The 15,345-nt window shown below is 43.9% G+C and overlaps 1 protein-coding gene across 1 annotated transcript in view; it reads left to right on the top strand.

The window, feature by feature from the left end:
- Positions 1 to 12,415, top strand: part of LOC143329277 (double-stranded RNA-specific editase B2-like) — a 23,937-nt gene extending 11,522 nt beyond the window's left edge. The window contains exons 2-8 of the mRNA XM_076745103.1: positions 2,455 to 2,541; positions 3,214 to 4,154; positions 8,131 to 8,248; positions 9,986 to 10,154; positions 10,556 to 10,716; positions 11,568 to 11,721; positions 12,208 to 12,415. Of these exons, the coding sequence (XP_076601218.1) occupies positions 2,455 to 2,541; positions 3,214 to 4,154; positions 8,131 to 8,248; positions 9,986 to 10,154; positions 10,556 to 10,716; positions 11,568 to 11,721; positions 12,208 to 12,415 (1,838 nt within the window). The remainder of the gene's footprint in view (positions 1 to 2,454; positions 2,542 to 3,213; positions 4,155 to 8,130; positions 8,249 to 9,985; positions 10,155 to 10,555; positions 10,717 to 11,567; positions 11,722 to 12,207) is intronic.
- Positions 12,416 to 15,345: the final 2,930 nt, after the last annotated feature.

Below are 15,345 nucleotides of genomic sequence, written 5' to 3'. Positions count from 1 at the left end.
ACCTGCCTTCAGAAGCTGAGACTCACATCATTACATCTGCATCTCATCTCACAGCCCTCGCTCATATCAACCCACCACTTAATGGCATCACACGCCTAATATAACTGCAAGGTGAAAGGTTAATGCACAGTAGTTTAGTGCATTAGTTCATTATTCTAATGACTTTAGTTTGCATTGCAGTGGCCTCCAGAATCACCAGTCACCAGGGGTAAAAATGGGCCACACAGGCAGTAAAATTACCCACCAGGAAGTCAAGACCTGCATAATTTATCTTATAGTGATTGTTTCAGAAGTAAAACAACTTATTTGATACCACTTTGCTTTTTTTTAATAAGCGATTTTACTGTTTTACAGTTTCAGAGAGAGTCTCCAGGACTTGATGAGCTCGTCACAGTTTTCCTCAGAGCACAGCTGATTTTGTTTTATCTGCGTATTTTATAGCTTTTTGCTGCTTGTAATGTTTGTCATACTTGAATTTAAGATTATTTTTCCTTTGAGCTTAAAGGTAGAACAAAAAATGAATTGTTTTATCCCAAAATGCTGCAGAATGTGTTTGTCTAAAAACTATTATACTGGTACCTAAAGATAATTATGGCTTTAACAATGAATAATAGTGTCTTAAAATGACCCATAATATCTTCTACTTGTAGCAGGCATTAATATTTCATACACCGTATATCATATAAATATAATAATCTAATTGCCACTGCAGCCCATATTTCCCTGTGTTTATGTCTGCATGTGGAGTCTATTCTGGCCCACATGCACTGCTAAACAAAAGCTGTTATTTGGTGGCAGGGCACCAAATAAATCTAAACAGGGATAAATGGGGTCACTGGTTCAGGGGCCAACAGGGATCAGCAGGTGATCTATTACAGCGTTGGAGCTGCAGGTGTTTCCTGAAGCCAAATACCAAAATCAGAAGATGATAAAGTTATAGCTGCACATACAAAGCAGGTGTTTATTAAGAAAAACTGTGCGTCATTTGTTGTTAATACCCTCCTTTTGTTTCTCCTCTTGAGCTGCGGTGGAGGGAAACATCGACATCATCACATGTATTTCCTCAGATCAATCACTTAAACTACCACAATCTCCTAATTTGATCTTTAGTTAAGATCAAAAAATGAAAACACTTATGTTTAGTAATTTAGTTCCAGAATTTGACACCTAAAAGTCAATAAAGTTATTAAATTGTAGCAGTTATTGTCATTGTAGTCGGGCTCTAGTTATTATTTCTGTGAAATGGAAAATTTCTGTATTTTTCTTTATATGTGTATTTATATTGATCAAACCAATCCAAAATCCTCAGAAACCAGTATTTTCCAAAACCTTTTGTTTATTGATATATTTTATATATATTGATATATATTGACTGGCAAACAGAAGACGACGTTTTGGCCCAGACATCCGTCCACTATCTGGACATCTGCGGGCCACAGTGGAAGCATTGGCAGTTTCCCCCAGAGGACGAGAGCCAATGGGCTTTGAGATCGAGAAAATCACCTCTGTGTGTTGAGAGTTTAAATGTGTAGAGTCTTCTGCAACGATCAGTCACATAAATTACGTTTTCCAATGAATATTTCTCATCAGCTCCCATAACTCATTAACAGCGTCGCTCTGCTTCTCACCAGGTCCTTCGCTTTAACCCGAAAAGGCTCACGGTAGATTGTCCACACGTGATTCAACGAAACCTTTAACGTCGTCGATAAAAACACGTACTGTTGTTACACAAAACAGCAGTGGATTTATTACACGTTCTCCCAAAAAAAAAAAAAAAAATTAAAGGAGAGAGGACGTGGGTAAAAACCAAACCCACCAAATCTGGAGAAACGCGGTTGTTTGTGACAGAATTTCATTATAGTCCAACAATCAAAAGGTGGGATATTTTCTTATATATCTAATTGAAAAACAGCTATCGCACCGGGGACACATGCTTTTGAGACAACTCACCAAATCAGCTGAAATCTAATGAAAAAGATTGCGCTTGATTCAAAAACTGTGTGACTGGGTTAATAAGACGGAGCTTCTCATTCAGTTCGAGGCCTCGATGCTGCCTGTCTGAAAACCTCGGTCCTTATCGCCGACACCTTTCAATTACCCCGGCTGCCTCTGAGCCGCCTCTCTGTTTGTTTTCACTCTGTCTGTTTAGTGGGACTCTAACGGCACCGCCGGCCTCACTCACTATGTTGGTGCTATCGCCATAAATGTGTTTACCGCAGTCCATTTCATTACTTTTATGGTTGGGAGTGAATATAAAACGATTCAGTACAAGTGTTCAGAGTCATGACTGTAATTGGGCTCATTTCCCAAACACAGAAATATCAGATGAGTTGTTTTTATTTGTAAGTACACGGCAGGGAAATACTGAATCTGTCCGTTTGGGATACATATGGTGTAGCGTCACGCTGTGGAGAAAAAGTAATTTTTCCATGTATTTATGGCGCTGTTTTTCAGGACGGAGCAACATCTTATCCACCCTCATCAGTCCTGTAAGACACTGGGAAACTGGAGCGTCATCGGCTGAGGATGCAGACAATTCAAGTAAAAACATTTTAAGACAATAAATCAGAAATTTGCCATGTTCTGCTGCTGGACAGATTACCACGACCACGACACCACAGTGACCAACACACACCACTTTTATTAGATTAGATTAGATTTACCACATTTCAGCCTGTTCCAAACTGGTCACCACCAGCAGGTCAGAGATTCACTTACCTGATGAAATATCTCAACGTTTACTACATGGAGCAGCAGAACATTTTGTCTGATTCCCATGTGGGTTCATAGGGTTAATAGGGTTTCTGATGGACTTTTCACGAGCAGCTGTGTATGTTTACGTAAGACAAAGACCGCAGGCAGGAAAAACAAAAAACAAAAGAAAAACATGTTCTCGTAGTGAGGCTAACACAAAGTCGCCTCTGAAAGTCTGAAGTGTGAAGTCTCACTGCACCGACACTCACGTTTAAAATAGAAAATCCAAAAATAAGCTCATCCAAAACAAATGATGTTCCCATTTTGTGTTTAGTGCTAATTAGCGAAAGGTAGCATGCTAAGCTAAGGTGGTGAACGCGGTTAACATTTATGCTGACTTAGCATCAGCATGTCATTGTGAGCATGTTAGCATGCTGATGTTAGCATTTAGCTCAAAGCACTGCAGTCTCTGAGAGCCACTGGCACGGCTGTGTTACCATGTTTTTGATCTGTCAACAGGCACCAGCAGCTTGGAGAATCAGGATGATAAAAGCCAGGCGGACTGTGACCTACTGCGAAAGTATCACCCATCAACTTTTTGCACAACTTTCCCCATACATGGACCAAGAGCTCTGAAGAGGAAGCAGCCGTTGGTGGATGGAAAAGACCGGCTGCTCTACCGAAGCCACTTCACATGCAAAAGAGCGGCCTGGGCCGTCACTCAGAAGAACGCACTGGTGCAGCTGAACGAGTTACGACCCGGTCTGCGATATGAGATCGTGTCAAAGACCGGCCCGCTACATGCTCCAGTGTTTTCTGTAGGCGTGGAGGTAAATGGTTTCCACTTCGAGGGCCGAGGACCCACAAAAAAGCAGGCTAAGATGAGGGCCGCGGAACTGGCTCTGCGGTCATTCATCCAGTTCCCGAACGCCTCGCAGGCTCACGCCACCATGGGGAACTTCCCCAGCAGTCCTACAGATTTTACAGCAGATAAACTGGACATCCCTGACACATTCCTCAGAGAGTTTGAGCCGTCGCTGCGCGAAAACTGTGACCTCCTGCACTGCAACGCAGCCAAAAACGAGGTTTTCTCCAGCATTTACAACCACAGACGACTTGTCCGGCTCACGCTGGACTTGGTCTCCTCAACAAACCCAAAACGACGCTCCCTTAGCGCCTCGCTGTTAGAGCACCTGAGCCCAGTGGTGCTGCTCAATGAGCTGCGACCAGGACTCAGGTACATGTGCCTGACAGAGAGAGTTCATGGCAGGCCAATGAGGAGTTTTGTCATGGTGGTTAGGGTGGAGGGGAGGGTGTTTGAAGGGTGTGGTCACAGTAAGAGGCTGGCCAAGGCCCAGGCAGCAGCAGCCGCCCTGCAGTCTATTTACAACATAAGTCTGGGACCAGAGAGGAAGCTCGTGGGCCTTCAGGGCAGCAGAGCCAAAAATCAGCTACCTCAGGTGAGTAGGTCAGTCTTCTGTCACCACAGCACAGCATGTAGATTTAAAGACGTCTTCTGATTGGAGAATAGGCAGACTGCCTTTGGCAAGAGGGGATTTTTAGTGGCTTCATGGCAAGAAAGATCAGCTGGGGGCAGAGACTGATAGCTTATGACCAAAAACCTGAAAAACGGGTTCACCCACAGCAGACACAATTCTCAATAAAACACTTCAATGATGAACATTTTTGATTTCACCATAAACATGCAGCGTTGGTTTACTCCATTTAAACTGTAAAAAAAATCAGAAATTTACCTCCTCAGACTCTCAGTAACCGTCTTCACATAATAAAGACGTTTCCTCACGGAGACGTCAGCGGTGACGTGTCAGCTTCAAGCGCCGACACTGAATTTGCCCTTAATCTCTTTAGCTTTCGCCGCTCTTCTAAATGGTCTGGATAAATGGGTCCGAGGTGCATCGTACACGACCAAATGGAGTGAGCCGCACATCAGCATGGCCATCATGTCCTGAGGCCCGAGAGCCGGATGGCGTCCTGTACGCTCGTCTGTAGCATCTAAACAACTTCATTATGTCTCTGAGCCTCCGGGAATTGTCCTCTACGTCTTTTGCTGTCGTGCTTTATGAACACAAGAAGATTTGTCTCCCAAGATCGGCTCCGCAGAGCTGAAGGGGGTGACTGAGCCCGGCTAATACAGAGCCACGCCGCCGTCCAAATATGCAAAGGAACAGACGGACATGTAGGTACTTTATTAAACCCTGCGGGGGATTCGATGAGGATCCATAGACAGGAGGATGCAACAATAACGATTTGGATGAAAAAAAGCATTTTGTTGCTCTAAATTTGAGCAAAAGGGTGATTTTAGGCTGATAAGAACAAAACCTAACAATCTGCAGAAGCTTCTATCCTCCTCTTTGTCTCGATTTCTTCACATCCTCCCCAACTGATCATTTAGCATCGTCTCCCCTTCACTGTGAACGGTCTGTCAGGCGGCGTGACGCATTAATGAACATTATTACAGCACATTAGGGATGAAGGAGGAGCGGCAGCAGACCAAGGAGATTGAGGTGGAGCGAGAAGGCGGTGTGAAGAGCATAATAATCTGACAGATAATTGTTTAACACACTCATTACACACGACCTTGTGCCACTGTCATCCCGAGAACGTTCAGCTACAGAGTTTCGCTCCAAAGAAACGTCTGATCTTACAAAGCCAGAGACGTTTAACATGCAGACAGTCAGGCGCTGAGGTCGTGTCCGGGCTCCTGAGAGTTTGGGGTAATCAATGACATGAGGAGACTTCAGGTATCCTGACCAGTTTCACAATCTAACGTATGGTGTGAAGGATCGACAGAGCTGGAAGAAAACAAGAGACGCTGCTCTTCATCAAGTGCTGATCTGATCAGTTCTCACACACTGCTCCAGGATCAGCTGCTCATGCTGCTGTCGTGTTGGTCTTCATGCCTTCAGCCTCATTCTGGTGGACTAACATGAAACTGACTCATCGTTTCTGGTAGGGATGCACTGCTGCGACGCTGAGGCAAAGACGCCGTGTGAGAAAAGTCAAATCTGTCCAGTCGAATCAGAACATACACACATGAAACATGACGTTATTCAGTGCGATGCTGCAAACAGGAGCTGCTAATAGCTCGTTCAGGATACTTTCACTGCTGCCAAAATGCAAACAAACCTGTGATTTAAAACAAAAAGACCAGCGTGCAGGTGAGAGAGCAACAGCACGTGGTGATTTCAGTCGTCTTAACCCAAACAGGCCTATATGTTTCGATGGAAAAAACTCCACTTTAGGACGTCGCTCCAGATGGGATTTAAATGACAGGAGGGCCAGTGAGTCCACATAAAACCAGAGGTAACTGCAGCTGTAATCATTACTGGGCCGGGGGTGAAACACACACGTCCCCCCAGTGAGGGATTAAAATCACTGACCAGCACAGGTAATGTTAAAATCACCTCACCTTCCTTAGAGAAACAAATCCAGTCCAAATGGGGCTTTTTAAGAGTTTCTAACATTAAAACCAGCCCACTTTGGTGCCGGCCAATGGGAGCGCAGCAAGGTCATCAAATAGTCATGTCACTCTTTTGTTGTAGCGTGAACTGCAGATGGAGAGCAGGAAGTGATTTTCTGCACAGGAAACATGATAACACACACTGAAAATGCCTGTTTTGAGTCGTTTAAATCGATCAAACCGACAAACCACGAGGAGCTTTTATTTGTCTTCGTGCCATGCTTTACCCGTTAACCCACGGCGCCACAGCTCCTGTGAAATCAGCTTCAGCTTCATCCCTCGCGTAATTGAAGCTGCATAAAAGATGAACAAGTCTTTTTTTCCTGACGGGGATGATCGTGTTAGAGCATGCAGTACGTTCTTGAAGCTTTGGACCGTCAGTGGAAGTCCAGCTTACCCCCATCACATCCAAATTTATGGAACATGAATTATTTGCAGCCACTACTGGCCTCAATTCAGAACATCAAACATTTCATCTTCTTCCTCCAAACTGAGGAAAGACACTGATTGGCTGAGAAGTCCAAAGGGTCACTGGTCCTCCTCTGGTTAAGTCTGCACGCTGATGTTTTGTTTTGCTCTTCTTAGCATTTCGTTGAACTTTGCTGCTTTTAGAAACTAACTGTAACTTTGTGATGTCTGCCAAAGGAGCGACAGTCCTCTCAAAATGTAATTAGCCATATTTTGACAGGCAGGAGTGGGACACCTGTTCCTGTGGAGAGTTTCGGACAGCATTGACCGGCTGTCAGAGATCTTTGGCGAGCTCGTGCTCGTGGTCCCGGCGAATGTCACGGCTGTTGGTGCATCTGTTTTTACTGGCTGTCACAACGTTGTCAGGTTTAAATATAGTGTTTAGTTTGTCCCAACTATTCATGTGATGTGTAGAAACATAAAAAATCAGTTTTTATTCAATAGAGAAGAGATGATGTAGGAAGATATTGGCTTTGCTTTCTTTGGCATTTGCAAATATTGAGTTAAAAGATTTTAATGATAAACCTTTAAAGCACTTTTGTTTTGTTTTTGATGCTAGAGAACAAAACTCTACTTATGTGGATTTATGGGACTGGTAGCATCCTAAAGGACACAGAAAACATTTATTATAAAGGCAGCAAGAAGACTCTGTTGTTTCCCTTAATTTACAATTAATTTCAGAATCTTTGCTGACCCAGAAAGAACATGCTGAGTTAAAGGTTAAAGAAACAAATGTGCAGCAGGTCCGTGGTTATAAAAGGAGGCAGCAAGCAAGCCAGAACAGGGACAGGTAAGACTGGCTGGACCAGCAGGTAAACTACACACACGGTGTGGAATCAGGAAGTGCCTGGTGTTTATACACTGGGCCTTAATGAGGGACAGGTGCCGTCTGATTACAGATGAGGAACAGGTGTGCCTGGAGGTGCAGCACCAGGAGGCTGACAAAGCGTGGGAGGGTCGGGGTGAAAGGGCAGGTGTCAAAAAAAAATTGGTCGAAAAGTGATTTGATTTCATGTTAATGTGGAGGACAACAAGCTGTGTTGCTTTGCTTTTTATTGAATCGGCACTTTTCAGGTGAAGCTGCAGGTTCAGGTGTTAGTTTTTGTTCAGTTTGACTGTTGATTTGAGCTCTTATTAACAGCCTGCAGGTGGAGCTGCAGCAGTGGCTGTGACACACAGCTCATCACGGCAGCTCAGTTAGTTTAAAACCTTAGTGACCAGTTAGTGTCAAAATCACCAAAATGCATAAAAATAAAGACTAAAGAAAACAAGGATGCTCAAATAACTGCATGACAACAGTTTGCTTCCTTGTGTTTGGGACAGACCTGGTCCAAAAACTGCCAACCACAGTTAAGGAATAATGAAAACATCAGGGCAGGAAACTTAGAAAGAAGTCAGATGAGGAGGAGAACGACAGAGAAAGAGATTAAAAAAAGAGGACACGTTCAGCACTTTCAACACCGTTTCTGCCATTTCTTCTTCTGCAGTTCTTCGCAGAGTCCATCTTCCACCTGGTGAGAGAGAAATACACAGAGCTGACAGACAGTTGTTTCCCTACCTCGCACGGCCGTCACAAGGTCCTGGCAGGGATCGTAATGACCACAGGTGAGTGGTGGAGACGTGACATGATGCCGATCAGGTCCGTCAGTGGGGCAACAGAAACGTCTGTGGGTGTAAAGCGACACAGTGACGCAAACTACAGCCTCCAAATCGACCAAACGGCCCATTCAACATCTCTGCAAAACAGTTTACTGCATTAGTTCTAGGTGTTATTTCCTTTAATGGTATTAGCTTAAAAACACAAACAATAGCAGCTAATTATTGATCTAGTTGTAGTCATTTAACACCTTTCTGGCACACGGTCAAGCAGCGCTAACCAAACATAAAACAACCTGTAGACTGCCATCGTTGGTGTTTCAGACGCTCATTACACAAAGCAGCAATGGGCAGATACACACAAACTAACCAGAGTTTTGAGAAATCTGCACTTTAGCAGGTGTATTTTTTTTTTTAAATCTGCATTTTACTGAGCTAAAACGTGTGAACAAGAGGCCCAAATGTAGAGAAAATGTCTGCTTTGCAAATATACCTTTATATGTGTGGACCAGGTCTAAATGTAGGGCAAATTGTAAAGAAACTGGAAATTCATATGTGTTTTCATCCACTGAAGTTATGTGAATATTAGGAGCAAACACGCCTCCAGATGAAGGATAATGCTCCTCTATAACTGCCGGATGTGTAACGAAGCAACTGTTTGCTAACAACTGTTAATGGTGACGATATGTGAATGTTGTGTTTGCAATTTGTCTCGGCTGCCCTCAAGTGGAAAAAAATGTGCATAAAAACAGGATGAAAACCAACCTACTGTCAGAAAAAATGACAGCGAGTACCCTGGCGAGCTAGCATCATGCTAATGCTTGAAAACATATTGACCTCAGCTGAGTGCAGTTCGTCACTGTGGGCAAAAGCTCACCAAGAAATGTTCCCTTCACAGATGGATCCCATCACAGGACCATTGTGTTAATGGCAGTTTGAATGCACAGAGTTACCATGAAGGGAAACTGAGGCTCATCGTCGTGCCATTCATCCACCGCCATCAGCTCATGTTGAGGATCTGTCCTCATCCATTAAAGAAACAAGAAACAAAAGTGCTGCGTTCGTATTTTTGTTGTATGACTCCGTGATCTATAATCTGACATCTTAAAAGACCAAAATAATGTGCTGTTTCAAGAGATATCCAGCCCTTGTTGTTTCCTCTATATTTAGACAAAGACACTTGATTCCTCTTCATTTTTCCGCCATGTTTAATCCTGTATGGGATCCATTATGACACGTCCTGTCTAGAACTGTGAATATTAGATGATCTAAACCCCGAGTCTGAACGTATCTTCTGACTTTATGAGGTGAAATTCAAGGAAAAAGACGGTACCGCACCATCCACACAGGTTTTTCCTGCCAAAGCAGTCAGTGCAGGAGCATCTGAGTCAATTCAAACAAACAAGTTACCTCAAATTACCCCGCGGATCCAGGGGGAGACATCTTTACCGTCCTGTGAATCTTTGATGAGGTCGGAGTGATTGTTCAGTCATACACTTTTCATCAGCCCGTCTCAGCTCGTTAACGTTCGGGTTATGACAGGACGCCGAGGTGCAGCAGAGTAGAGAGGAAATGCCTTGTTTTCCTGTTCTGAGAGTCAAATTAGGCGTCTCGTTTGAGCTGCATCGTGTTGAACGTCTTGTTCCATCAGAGAGCCGATCATTTGCTCAACAAGTCACCAAAGATCAGTTATAGATATTTGTAGTTCTGTGACTCATACCCACACATCCTCCACATCTCTCTCAGGATTTGACCTCAGATCAGCCCACGTTGTGTCTCTGGCCACTGGGACCAAGTGTCTGGACTCGGACAACGTGAGCGACCACGGCGATACGCTCAGCGACTGCCACGCCGAAGTCGTCAGCCGGAGGGCGCTGGTTCGATTCCTGTACGCTCAGCTGGAGCTGCTGCTCAGGTACGATCCTCAGCCCCGACCCTGAAACATTCACTCACTGAAAGATTTGGTTTTCTGGTTTTCTTTGTTGTCCAGTCTTGTTGGAGAAGTTGGCTTCAGGTTTGTTTTGAAGCCATCATGTAAAGTACAAAGCTGACATCACTCTGTATGTCTCGTATTGTCCACGAATCCTATTTTAAAAAAAGAAAAAAAGAAAAAAAAAGAATAAGAACAAGAAAAGTTCTTGCCTATTTAACAGAAAATAAAGTTTCTTAATGCCACAGAAACTTTATCTGCAGGTTTAAACTTATCAATAAATACAAACTGATCACTTCCAGACAAATCATCATCACCACAGGGATCGGCAGAGTGTCTTTCACTCTGTCTCTGTCTCATGTTGGACTTGTCTTTCCTCTCTGAAGTCAGCCAGCAGACTGCGAGGAACAATCCATCTTCGTACCAAATAAAGGTGGCGGCGGCGCCATCTTCCAGCTGCGGCACGGCGTCCTCTTCCACATGTACGTCAGCTCGTCCCCGTGCGGAGACGCTCGACTCAACTGTCCGTATGAGACCACGGCTGCATGTGAGGCCAACACATTCAGATGATGGTGGTGATGAGGATGACTCTGACGCTTGTCATTTTGGATTCTGGTGTCGTAAATATGTCAAGAAATCTGACATTTCTGCTTCTTTTTGTGTTATTGTCAATACAGTATGAACTTTTTGTAGATGCATACTGTAATAATCTATTTGCCCTGCAAGTGTTTGTATTCTGTTCTTAGCTGCTGCACAAACCCACTAACCTTCAGGCAGTTTCATTTATTTTTAAAGGTAAAATCCATCATAAAACACTTTAGCTCTGTGAAAACATTAATTAATAAATACCAGAACTTCTGGCATCATTAAGCAGCTTATCTGTGTTTCGCTGCTGGTTCATTTTTGGCAGCTGCTTTGGGGCTTGATGCAGAAAATGTATGTAAAACATCCACAGTGAGCATCAGGTCCAGGACAGGTTGGGGTTTGAATGAGGAGGGTTTAAAGGTCTCCCTGAAGAGGAAAGGCTTTGTAAAGGCACTTTTGGTGTTCATGTGCAGGTTTTTGTTGGAATTATTTGTGCCAGACATGAATACAGTGACAGAAGTTCTTCACAACGACAACCATACTCACAACTCTGCTTTATGCTTTGAGCCAAATGCTAATGTCAGCATGCTAACATGCTCGTGTTTAGCAGGATTAACGGGCTAAGGCTGTGCAGATGTTCCACTCACAACAGCCAAAGTGAAACTGATGGTGGTGCTAGCTGAACAGTCAGTTGGTTCGTCTTCTGAGGAGCATGAACGTTTCACAGCAATCTGTCCAACAGCTGCTGAGGTCTTCAGCCATGGCAGCGGGGGAATGGGAGGGTCTGAAGTCTTCTTCTTCTGCTTGTGTCAGATCCCAGCAGGAGGTTCCGCTGTCACCTCAGGGTGAAGGTGGACGGAGGCGAAGGGACGCTGCCCATCACAGCACGAACAGCCAATCAGAAGTGGGACGGTGTGGCGCCGGGCAGACCTCTCGTCACCATGTCCTGCACTGACAAGATGGCAAAGTGAGTTTCTGAAATGCAACATCAGTTATGACTGATACAAAACCACCAGTTTACAAATGACTTGCTGCTTACACCTTGAGCAGCTTTACCCACTGTGCACTTGGATACCATCATCATTTTAGCTACAGTCATGTAAAATTTTTACCTCCAAAAAAGGGTTTGCAAGCCACAAAACCGAAATGCCAACAAAGTCAGTCAAAAAACAGATTTTGTCTGGATGTGACCTCTCATTGACCTAAAAACCAAGACCAGCACCAGTTCACAGCTGCCTCACTGTTTGTCTCGTCAGCCTCTTTGAGCTGCTGGTAGACAAACTACGCCACCTCTCTTTTCTCCACCCTCTCCACGTCCTCACTGGGTGTAAACACAGAAAACCTCACATCTGTCTGAGGACACTGGCTTTCTTTTCCTTCATGGGCCCTGAGTGAACACCTTCTCAGTCGTCAAACTGTCAGTCAGCTTTTCTAAACTTGTTTGTCTCATCAGGTGGAACGTTGTGGGCCTCCAGGGGGCACTCCTGTCTCACCTGGTGGAGCCGGTTTACCTGCACAGCGTGACAGTGGGGACACTCAGCCACACGGGTCACCTGGGCAGGGCCATGGCACGCCGCCTAGCGCCGGTCAAGCACCTGCCCTTCCCATACCGACGACAGCAGCTGCTGCTCGGCTGTAGGTCCACACGCAGTCCTCCTTAGTACCCTCAATGATCTTCACTAGAGGTCAGAGGGTAACAAGGCCAAGAGTCTGAGGGGAATGTTGTCACTTGTGCAAGTATTTGGTCATGAATCCATCAAAGTACTGGACAGATTAATATTTTGACCTACTTGTGAGCACAACCTGCTCTGAACCCTGCTGCTTCCTCTCTGTGTGCACAGGCCTGAGCAGCAGCGACGTCCGGCCAGCAGGGAAGGCGCCGAGCGTCAGCCTGAACTGGAGCTGCGGTGACGGAGGACTGGAGGACATCAGCACCTCCACGGGAAGGAGGCGGGACTCAAGGACGCCGTCACGGCTCTGCAGGCGCTCCATGTTCGTACGCTGGCAGAGGCTGCAGCAGCAGGTGGGTCAGGAGACGCCCCAGTCGGCTCAGGACGGGAGGGCCGGGACAGCTGACTATTGCATCAGCACTGTGGTTAAATTATTCACAATGTCACGTAAAAGTGGTAAAAAGCTAAAACACTCCAATAAAAGGCGAACAAATAAGTTGACATGCAGGCTGAGGTCTGCCCACTGAACCCATCACAATGTAATGTGAATTAAAATATGTATTTTGGTGAGTGTTGTGCTGGACCAAACGGTCTCAGCTTAAAGTTTGATGTCGGCAGACAGGGTGGTAATTATTTACAAAAGCAACTGGACTCATTGTAAGAAAAGCTGCTGCAAATGTCACACTGAGGAGATGACGATGAACATTTTGGAAAAGATTTTAAAATGTCCACAGAGGGAGACAAGTGAGAGCCACAATGACTGAAGGACACGTTTAAGCTTTGTGTTGTAACATCCATCAGAGATTGATGTGATTGGCCCGATGAGACACACGTCAAATCAAGCAAACGCTGAATATCCTGTCAAACATGCTGAAGGTTTCGTCATTGGTGTGTTTTACCTTCATGCTCAATGTTACTCGTCACACCTTTTCCTGCATTGACGAGTCAAAAAGTCTTCGGCATGAGACAGCCATTTTTATGGGACAGGTGTGACTCTGAGGAGAACAGATGATTGACAAATGTTATTTTTATCTGAGAACTCAACCTGAATCCTTCTTAAACACAAATGGACAAACTGTAAGAATCAAAATATCTCCACAAATCTCACGTTATTTGTGTATTTTTGTTATTTTAATATGATTGCAAATTACGATTCTTTCTTCCTCAGTTGAACGGTGCAGAAGCCACTCCGGGGACTTATTCTTCTTCCAAGATGGCTGCCGGGCGCTACCAAAGGGCGATGCAGCAGTTCACCAGCGCTCTACAGGGTGGAGGGCTCGGAACCTGGCTCAGAAAACCTCCTGAACTGGGTCACTTCAACGTCAGTCTGTGAAGAACTGTGTGTTAGAGGCTGAATATGAAGGAACTAGACTGAAGTTTTGCTTTGTGAGTGTGTGGATGAGGTACAAAGAGACAGAGAAGAAGTTTGGGGATTTCACCTCCATTTCAAATGATTAACTGTCTGGATTTATTATGCACATCAGTGTTAATTTTGTCAAAAGAGAAAACTACCATTTTGAAACAACACCTGAAGCCGCACCATAGAGCAGCATCTGCCACAGTGTGTGTCAAGATGCATGCTGACTGATTCGATAACGTGTTAATTCCCCTTTGGTACTAAATTTAATGTTAGCACAGCTCAAAGTATTTTGTGGATTCAGGACACGTTGGTGATTAGTATCCCTTGCTAGGTTAACAAATTGTTAAATTTGATGGAGCCGAGCATCTGCTCAGCCTGAAAGATAATTTAGGATTTTTATGACTCATAAACAGACACTAACTCATTTGGCGTACACTTAAAATGACTGTATTCATTTTAGTTGCATGTAAAATGAATAAACGCTATGTTTCCCAGCTCGTGCTGCCTTAACAATGCAGTTTACCCTTTTTTATAACTGCTGATTTATTAACGAAGCTCTGCTGAGTGAAACATGACGCCAAATTCAGCAGAAGACCTCGAGAATATATAAAAGGTAATAAACATAATAATGAAGCAGGTTGTGACCTTTCCCATAATTCATCGTACAGCACAGCGACAGGGGCCCCTCACAGGCCAGTAATTCGATTACTACAACAACTGTAATATACATAATGTTACGAGTTACGAGTAAAAGTCCTGTGTTCAAAATTACTGCAATATGATTATTGGTGCATTAATGTGTTTGTGTGTAAAGGTTGGGCTCATTTAGATTGCTTTAGATACTGCTGGATCACACATTTATGAGTTACTTTTTGTTTTATAATAATCTGAATTGGAAAAATAACTAGCAGTATCTACTGCTGTCAAATAAATGTAGTGGAGTATGAATATAAAGTAGCAGAAAATGGAAATACTCAAGTAAACTAAAGCCACAAAGATGAAAACTGAATTTAAAAGTCTTGTCAAAATTAACACTGATGCAAAAGAGCAAAATACATGAAGAATAGTAAAAAATCAAGCAAAATTTCAGACTTCTTAGTAACGTTAGCTGAAGAAGCATAAAAGCTGCTAAATTGAGCTTTGGAAGCTAATGTTAGCTTCGCTGGCTAGCTTAAACCTTGAAACCACAAAGCTAACTTGCTAGCTCTAACTTTGTTTAACTTAGCAATATACATTGTTTGAGTACAATTTAACTTGCTAATAAGGCTAATCGCTAACTTAGCAAATTAGACTCCAAACAGAATTGATTCAGCTAATTAGAATAAATTCATCATAGTTAAAATGCATCATATCTGGTTTTATTTGTTGACCAACAGTTATAAAAGAGCTAATCGAAGCTGAATTTTAAATCATCTGCTGTGACTAGACGGCTAGCTAGAGGCTAACAATCTTGGAAAACTGGTCCTAAGTGAGAGTGAACGGAGAGACGCTCTCAGTCTGATGTAGTAAACATGAATGGAGGGTCACGGGTTGTGAATAGCACACAAAGATAATGCAGTTG

Source organism: Chaetodon auriga, chromosome 12 (assembly GCF_051107435.1).
Source record: "Chaetodon auriga isolate fChaAug3 chromosome 12, fChaAug3.hap1, whole genome shotgun sequence".
Lineage (NCBI taxonomy): Eukaryota > Metazoa > Chordata > Actinopteri > Chaetodontiformes > Chaetodontidae > Chaetodon > Chaetodon auriga.
The sequence above is the reverse complement of the archived record's forward strand: the minus strand, read 5'-3'. Positions and strand labels throughout refer to the sequence as shown.